Source organism: Oncorhynchus nerka, linkage group LG16 (assembly GCF_034236695.1).
Source record: "Oncorhynchus nerka isolate Pitt River linkage group LG16, Oner_Uvic_2.0, whole genome shotgun sequence".
NCBI lineage: Eukaryota > Metazoa > Chordata > Actinopteri > Salmoniformes > Salmonidae > Oncorhynchus > Oncorhynchus nerka.
Window position 1 is genome coordinate 21,416,908 of NC_088411.1, and position 8,789 is coordinate 21,425,696.

The following is an 8,789-nucleotide window of genomic DNA, read 5'->3' on the forward strand; positions in this document are numbered from 1 at the left end:
ATTAGTCCCCAAACAAAACCAATCCTACATACACACATTTCATTGAAAGTTATCTTTAGTCTAGGACTAGACTTAATCTGGGTCCGTGAAACCGGCCCGAAATGTTCCGTTAAACCCAGATCTGAAATTGCTCTTAGAGCCCTGAACAAAAGTAGTGCACTACATTGCAAACAAGGTGCCATTTAGGACACAACAACAGAGAGTGTGGTTACCTGCAAGGCGTAGTTCTTGGAGATCCTCTCCACCATGTAGGGGACTGTGGTCTGGAAGATCTCCTTGAAGGTGAGGGGGTTCATCATCGTGAAGACCCCAGCAAAGTGCTCCAGCACCTCCTTCTCCTCCTTCATACGCACCGTCTGACAGTTGGCCACTCTGATGTACGTCTGCTGGTTGTTGGCAATCTGTACCTAGCCAGGAGAGGGGGACGGGGCGCTGTTATATTACGGTTATTACAGCAACCCTGATCAATCTGTACCCTGTACCTAGCCAGGAGAGGGGACGGGGTGCTGTTATATTACGGTTATTACAGCAACCCTGATCAATCTGTACCCTGTACCTAGCCAGGAGAGGAGGACGGGGCGCTGTTATATTACGGTTATTACAGCAACCCTGATCAATCTGTACCCTGTACCTAGCCAGGAGAGGAGGACGCTGGGCAGCAACCCTGTTATATAGCCAGGAGAGGAGGACGGGCGCTACGGTTATTACAGCAACCCTGATCAATCTGTACCCTGTACCTAGCCAGGAGAGGGGGATGGGGCGCTGTTATATTATATTACAGCAACCCTGATCAATCTTATTACAGCAACCCTGATCAATCTGTACCCTGTACCTAGCCAGGAGAGGAGGACGGGGCGCTGTTATATTACGGTTATTACAGCAACCCTGATCAATCTGTACCCTGTACCTAGCCAGGAGAGGGGGATGGGGCGCTGTTATACTATGGTTATTATGGTAACCCAGAGTAATCTGTATCTATCTGAGGATGGACGGGGCACTGTTATACTATGGTTATTACGGTAACCCTGATCAATCTGTACCAGCCAAGAGAGGGGGAGCTGTTATATTATGGTAACCCTGAGTAATCTGTAGCAGAGGGCAGACGGGGCGCTGATATTCACAAGTATATACACTGTTTGGCTCTCGTTACACCCTGGACTTGATAGTGGTACAATGTAGAAACTCCAGGTCGTATGGCCCTGGTTATACCATAGGCAATGTACCTAGCCAGGAGGGAGAAGAGAGCTGGTATACACATGTACAGTATATAGTGGTATGACCCAGAGTTTTCTATCTGGTTATATCCTGATCAATCTGTAGCTAGCTAAGAGGGCAGTGGAGCTCTCTTATACACAGTGCAATGTATAATGTATGGCTATATAATCATATCTCCATAAGACAAAGCCCTACTGGTACACTGGCAGTCATACCTGGTAGATGTCCAAGGCCTGCATGGCGTATTTCACCAGCTTGATGTAGATCTGAGTCTCCTTGGGCTGAAGCTGCTTGTTAGGAATGAACTGGGCCTCTGCAACACAGAACACACAACAGGAGTGGTAAGCAATCAGTGAGGTTAGTTTATCCTGAGTTATCTTCATGAAATGAGGATGGAAATCAATGGGGAAAAAAGGGTCAATCTTGACATCGGAACTCAAGTGTCCATTTTTCCTCCGAGTGTAATGTAAGGGCCATTTTTCTGGCTCCTCACCTCCAGGAGCCTTGCAGGAAGTGATTCCCCAGGTGATGGTCTTCACCCCACAGACCAGCGTCTTCACCAGGCTGCGACAGTCCGACACCTGGAATGTCTGCTTGTCCTCCTTCTCTCCCAGCCGGTCGAAGGGGGTGGCGGGGGCGGGAGGGGCGGGGGTGACAGGGTTAGGGGCGCAAGGGGAGGCAGGGCAGGGAGGACAGGGGTGGCTGGGAGGGCAGGAGTTGTGGGGACCCCGGGTAGTGCCCCCTGAGGTTCGACCACGCCCATCTCTGACTGGGGCTTGCACTTCTTGAAGATGGTGGCGAGCTGGTAGCGAGCGATGGTGTGGAACTTCAGCACAAACACCTTGAGGAAGAAGGAGATTGAAGATGTATTGAAGTCAGTGTCTTGATAATCATAAAAGGAACATAATCTTCTTACATGGGGAACCTAGAGATAGTATAAAAGGCGCAGAGTTGATTTGTGATTGGGCACAACATTGCCCCTTTCCTTATAAATCAGGCTGTCGTTTCCCATCTCGCTTTACTTACTTCCAGCATTCTCATCAGTATGTCCCGGCCGTTGCCGTTCTCCTGTTCACTCTTGGAGCGGATGCAGTCGACCAGGTTAAGCAGCAGTTTGCAGGACATGGTCTGGATGCTGCTGGGGAGAGACTCGTCATCTATGTTCTTGGCAAACAGCTGCACGGCCAGAGACAGGTCTGTGAGAGGCAGGTTCTGACGCACGTGGTGCACCAGGTCTGCCAGCGTGCTGTAGGCCAGTGGTCTGGAGGGAGAGGAGTTGCAAAGGTTCACCACTATCAAAACAGAAGGTTATATTTTACATTACATTGTCTGGAGGGGAGAAAGGGTTAAAAGTCAGATCACCAACTACCATGTAGGCCAGGGGTCTGGAGTGACAGGAGGGGAAGGGAGAGGTCAGAAGAGTTCACTATCAAATGGAACGTTTTTACAGTTTACGTAACATCTCAGTCATTTAGCAGACACTAAAGGCTCTAATCCAGAGCGATTTATAATCAGTGCATGGAAGGTGCCGGAGCTTTAAAGAGCATTAGAAGACACCTTTTCCCTTTTTTTATACTCCACAATCCACAGATCTGCCAGGTCTGATAGCTACGGCTTGTTTCACATGGAGACTAATGAAAGATGAAGGCTGGTGTTTGATGAGAGGGTGAGAATGGTCTTACCTCAGTGTCTCCCGGGCTGTGTAGCCAGACCCGATCAGTATGGACTCATCAAAAAGTTTGTCCATGCAAGGAATGAACTCTGCAACACAGAATGAAAATAAAGTGTCAGAATTAATCTGAGTGAACAATTTTGCATTGGTTTGTGCATGCTTGTGTGTGCGTGTGTCAATGCGTACGGCTGCGCAGGTCTGTGGTGAGGATGTGTTTGGCAGCGATGAGCAGTTCCTTGCGTAGATGGGCTGTCTCAGAGGGACAGTTGGTGAGCAGCTGCAGCATGCCCTTTACCATCTGCTGGGAGTACTTCCCTACCAGGTCCTGGTCAGAGGGATACACAAACACAATATAGTTTAGGAAGTTCCATGAAAACTGGCATTAAGTACTCTGTGTGCCAGGTAAATACAATACAGAAAATGAAATGAGAAATTGAACACAGGCACAGGAAGTGAAAAGCACAACATGGGTATATGTACCTGGTAAATGCGGATGATGTAGGCCAGGAAGGACAGGGTCTTGATCTGAGCAGCGATAAAGTCAGCATACAGCTCCTTGTTATACAGCTTGTGTTGCCTGAAAGTTACATGTTAGGGTTTACAATAACTACTTATATACAAAGCAAACAATTCCACTGTACCCTTAATAATGATTTATGCTTTAATACCATTTCATGTTCTTGTGGTTGTTTAGCAAAAATAACAATTATGATTGTCTAAAGGAAGGAAGCAAGACAGACTCAATCGCACACACAGGCTTCTTACCTGGCCTGGGGAGAAACCTGCAGCATGATAGTGTTCATGATGAGGGGGACAAACTCAGATACCACGTTATGGATGTTCAGTTTATACAGCTGGTACATGAGCACCACTATGATAGGCAGCTCAGCCAGCACCTTCAGGGACAGGGACCCTCGTGGGATGATGGTGTGCTGGAGAAACAAATAAACAGGAGTCAGGCAAGGGAAATGCCAGCCTATATTCAGGATCGGTACAAAAGTATGGAACATTCAGATATAAATATACTGTGTAGAACAGACATGATTCAATGATGAATCACATGAGCTCTGTGCCTTACATTTCTACCTAGAAAACGAGCCCTGGTCTGAGATGCTTTGCCAGTGCTTCTACACCACCAAGTGGTAATAAGAGGAGTTACAGACAGTTGATAGTACTCACTGTGCGTGTTTCACTGTCCTCCCTCTCGGGGGCGGTCTTCACCAACACCGAGGTGATCATGCCCACCATCTCAGGAGAAGGCACAGTGTTCTCAGCTATCACCTGGGGATTCTCAAAGTACCGAGCCTGAGAGAGAACCGGGACAAGAACAGAGACAGGGAGAAAAGACAAGAGGGAAGGAGAATGCAAAAGTGAGAACATGATTCCTACATCCTCAGAGACCAAACATTTCCCCGCTCAATAAGCCACCTGCTTTTCTGTTGTCTTACCACTACTTTAGGCAGCTCCTTATAGATCTGCTTAACAAAGTCCAGAAAGTGATGGATCTGAAAAGATTACAGCAGACAGTTAATACCTTGATCAGAGGAGCACAGTTCAGCATCCAGACATGGGCTCCATCGCAATTAATCTTTGCGCGATTCCTCACATCTTCTTTCCTCGCTTTATTCTCGAAACATATTGGGGAAGGTCTGATCCAATACGGTTAAGGAGGCAAGGAGATGCGAGGAATCATGGAAAGAGGAATTGAGATAGAGTCATGGCAAGACACTGTAGGCAGGTCTTCTGTTCATCAACACAAAGTGAGATTGGAGAAAAGAAAGGTTCTCACCTCTTGAGAGATCTGTGGACGGAACTGTTTGTGCAGTTCAATGATAATACGCAGGCATATCAGCACGTTCTCCTCGCTCTCAATCTGAAAGCAAACAACGAGCGATGCAATGCAAAGAAAACACTGAGTCAATCAGTTCAGGTTAGGGACAGATAACTATCTGGACTAAATACACTGACAAAACATTAAGAACACCGTCCATGACAGGCTGACCAGGTGAAAGCTATGATCTCTTATTGATATCACTCTCTAAATCCACTTCAATCAGTGTAGATGAAGAGGAGGAGGAAGGTTTAAGAAGGATTTTTAAGTCTTGAGACATGGATTGTGTATGTGTGCCATTCAGAGGGTGAATGGCCAAGACAAAGGATTTAAGTGACTTTGAACGGGGCATGGTAGTAGGTGCCAGGCGCATAGGTTTGAGTGTGTTGAGAACTGAAACGCTGCTGGGTTTTTCACACGCAACAGTTTCCCTTGTTTAACAAGAATGATCCACCACCCAAAGAACATCCAGCCAACTTGACACAACTGTGGGAAGCATTGGAGTCCACATGGGCCAGCATCCCTGTGGAATGCTTTCGACACCTTGTAGAGTCAATGCCCCGATAGATTGAAGCTGTTCTGAAGGCAAAAGGGGTGCAACTCGATATTAGGAAGGTGTTCCTAATGTTTTGTCCACTCAGTACGTGTGTGTGTGTGTGTGTGTGGGGTGGACAATACCTTTTTGATAGATTTCTGAAACGATTGGTTCCTATGGAACATTCCACCACCACACAGTTCCCATCTCTCAGCAAACAGGCATTCTCAGATCTTATCAGTTTTACTTTCAGCGCCCAGAGTGTTTTAAGGTACATTTATCAGACACACTCGCACACACTCAGTCAGTCAGTCACCATCACAAATACACTGTACCTTACTCTGGACTAAAGCATATCGCTCTCATCACATCGCCTCTGCTGAAAAGACGATACGCAGCATAAATCATGTCTGTCATAGACGCGAGTGACAACTTACCTCCAGGAAGCGAAACATGACAGACAGAATGTTCTTGGTGTGAGGTCTCAGGTGTTCATTAGTTGGGATCCGGTGGATGATCTCCAGCACCAGCTTCCTCAGTTGCTGTTTTAAAGTAATACAAGGTGAATCTGATTCTTGTGCATTCAATGACTTCATGTTTAAATTGTATCTGTCCTTAAGCAAATAAATATTTAAATGATTTAATGTCCTCCTACCTGTGTGGGCTTCTCCTGCAGGAACTGCACCTCTCCGTCCTGGAGGAAGGTAAGGAAGCGAGGGATGATGTGTTCCAGGAAGGTGGAGTACTGTGGTGATGATGTCACATTCTGAAAAAGACATCACCACTAACATAAGACCAGTTTTCATTATGTAGACAAGATAAGTGAACAGTGTTGCGACTTACAGCTGTAGTAGAAACACAGACATAATGGGTATACCCATTCTAGTTATTCTATGGTAGAAACTTACCTCAAAGTTCTCGCTGACCTCCTGCATCATCTTCAACTTTGTTTCATCAGCTGAGTGTTGGAGGATACAGTAACAACATTAAAACAGCTCATGTGACACAATGAGTCATCATATACTTCTCATCTCTGTGCAGACAGGGACACTCAGATCTTATCAGTTTTACTTACAGCGCCCAGAGTGTTTTAAGGTACTTTATCAGACACACTCGCACACACTCAGTCAGTCAGTCACCATCACAAATACACTGTACCTTATTCTGGACTAAAGAATATCGCTCTCATCACATTGCCCCTGCTGTAGAGATTATACCTAAACCATAGATTACTGAATAACTATGCCCACAACTCACCAATAGCACCTACAGCTCCAGTATACATTACATCACGCAAATAATTATGTTTCTGAGCACAGGATAATTCTCTGGCTCATGCTGACTCTCAGACTATGGCACACTCAACTATCATAGTTTCTCATTCACTTACGGGTGTTGTTGTCTGTGAGGGCTGCCACGAACTGCAGGTACTTCTTCATGAGGGTGGTCTGGTCCACCACCGTTGGGCTGGGGGTCGGCACGAAGGCCATGGTTCCCGCCGGGAGTGACAGGGTTACGATGGGGTAGAGCAGACAAGAGTCTGCACCTCTCACAGAGAATAAATGTGCACTGCGTGTGAGAAAATGGAAGAAATCAGTGACAATACGACATTTGTTTTGCATGAGTAACTAACATACAAAACAAGTCAAGTGAACGTGTCAACAATTATCTAACGGGCAAACGCTCTATAGTATGACAGCAAGCAACCGCGCAGTCTCTGTATACTCATAAAATTACATACGTATTCTCCGTAAGACCATTTCCAGTACTATGGTCAGTGAGCAAATGCGTACGGCTGAATTTAACTTACCGAAATGTATTCTATTCCACCACAGCGATCTAGGATTCAACTAGCTAGCATAACATACTGGGTCGACAGGTAGCCTAGTGGTTAGAGCGTTGGACCAGTAACGTTAACCGGAGAGTTGCTAGATCGAATCCCCGAGCCGACAAGGTAAAAATCTGTCGTTCTGCCCCTGAACAACGCAGTTAACCCAGGCTGTCATTGAAAATAATCATTTGTTCTTAACCGACTTGCCTAGTTAAACTAAAATACTAGCAACGTGCCTCTAGTTCAAGTCAGGCGCACAAAGATGACATAATCTATAGCATGCAAGTGATAAAATAAATAGATAAACATTGTCCGTCGAAAACGGACAATCCTCACATAATTACTGCTATAAACTATACACATAAAATCAAATTTAGAAAGTGACCATATTGGATGGTTTAGTCAAAGACAAACTCTGTGGTTTAGTAACCAGGCTAGCTAGCTTGCTTCCCAAAGAGAAAGAAACCAATCGCGCTAACCCCTCACATCCCCGTTTAGCTAGTATGTCGACAAAATAAATATATGTTTTACTTTTTGAGAACGTATTCGCTAGTTAACGACTTCATCATCCCAAAATGAGCATGCAATGCAAAATATACATTATATTTTAAGGAAAGTAATTGAAAAAGAAAGCATCCCATTTAAACTTACCAACTAGCACAGACAGGAAATAGTACCTCTGTGACTTCCGGTTTCCGAGAGCCAGTCTGATTGATATATGTACACTTTTGCACTTTACTAGGATAATAATTATATTCCCATATGCAATTATTTGAAACATATTTTTTATATATGCATAAATAATACCGTAATGTGATATATATTCCGGTTCCTTCAACAATCCTCATCAATATAGTACTTGGCGGAATGATATTCAGGAACGGCTTGATGTTGTAAGACCATCGTTTTCGATGGTCTTTTTCTGCTCTACGGATTGTTACTAGGCAAACAATTATGCGGTAAACTGCGCAACGCATGCAGTGGAGCGCGCCAATGTAGCGTGAAGTTCTGGGTGTCTGCCCACTTGGGTCTGTTGCTGGCTGTGTGTTTAGTTTGTATCGAATTATAAAATATAAATATAGACAATGTATGCATGTGTCATATATTTTTTAAGTATGTAGCTATGTCGTTCTTTTTTTTAGCCAGCATTGGCCATTAGCCCCTATAAAGATCAATTTACAAGAAGTCAGTTTGTGATTATAGGCCTACAGTGAATAATGTCCCCTGTAGTAATATATCCAATATAGCAAACACAGTTCAGTCCTAAAGTCCTTGCTTAGATGTTGAAACAAATCCTTTGCCACAAGATGGGAATAGACCATCTCTGTTTGAGAAAATATTTAGGGCCTACAGTACAGAAATGTGATCCTCTGTAGCTCATTTGGTAGAACATTGCACTTGCAATGCCAGGATAGTGGATTGCCTTCATTGGACCACCCATGTGTAAAAATGTATGCACTCATGACTTTGGATAAATTGGTCTGCTAAATGGCATATATTATTGGTATAAATGGAACGGTACACATCAAACGTATGGATGCCATGTTTGACTCCAATATTCCATTCTACCCATTACAATGAGCCCGTCCGCCTATAGCTCCTCCCACCAGCCTCCACTGTTAGAAATGATAGTACATTTTCCAAATTAATAAAACTATTGTCACGTTCTGACCTTTATTTCCTTTGTTTTGTCTTTATTTAGTAT

The 8,789-nt window shown here is 44.7% G+C and overlaps 1 protein-coding gene across 1 annotated transcript in view; it reads right to left on the minus strand.

The window, feature by feature from the left end:
• trrap (transformation/transcription domain-associated protein) overlaps window positions 1-7,762 on the minus strand; it is a 78,337-nt gene extending 70,575 nt beyond the window's left edge. Inside the window, 17 exon segments of the mRNA XM_065002508.1 lie at window positions 213-401; window positions 1,431-1,528; window positions 1,709-1,882; window positions 1,885-2,056; window positions 2,242-2,476; window positions 2,898-2,976; window positions 3,074-3,212; window positions 3,368-3,464; window positions 3,653-3,819; window positions 4,067-4,192; window positions 4,336-4,392; window positions 4,677-4,760; window positions 5,691-5,795; window positions 5,909-6,019; window positions 6,162-6,211; window positions 6,644-6,822; window positions 7,736-7,762. Of these exon segments, the coding sequence (XP_064858580.1) occupies window positions 213-401; window positions 1,431-1,528; window positions 1,709-1,882; window positions 1,885-2,056; window positions 2,242-2,476; window positions 2,898-2,976; window positions 3,074-3,212; window positions 3,368-3,464; window positions 3,653-3,819; window positions 4,067-4,192; window positions 4,336-4,392; window positions 4,677-4,760; window positions 5,691-5,795; window positions 5,909-6,019; window positions 6,162-6,211; window positions 6,644-6,743 (1,983 nt within the window). The 5' untranslated portion in view covers window positions 6,744-6,822; window positions 7,736-7,762.
• Window positions 7,763-8,789: the final 1,027 nt, after the last annotated feature.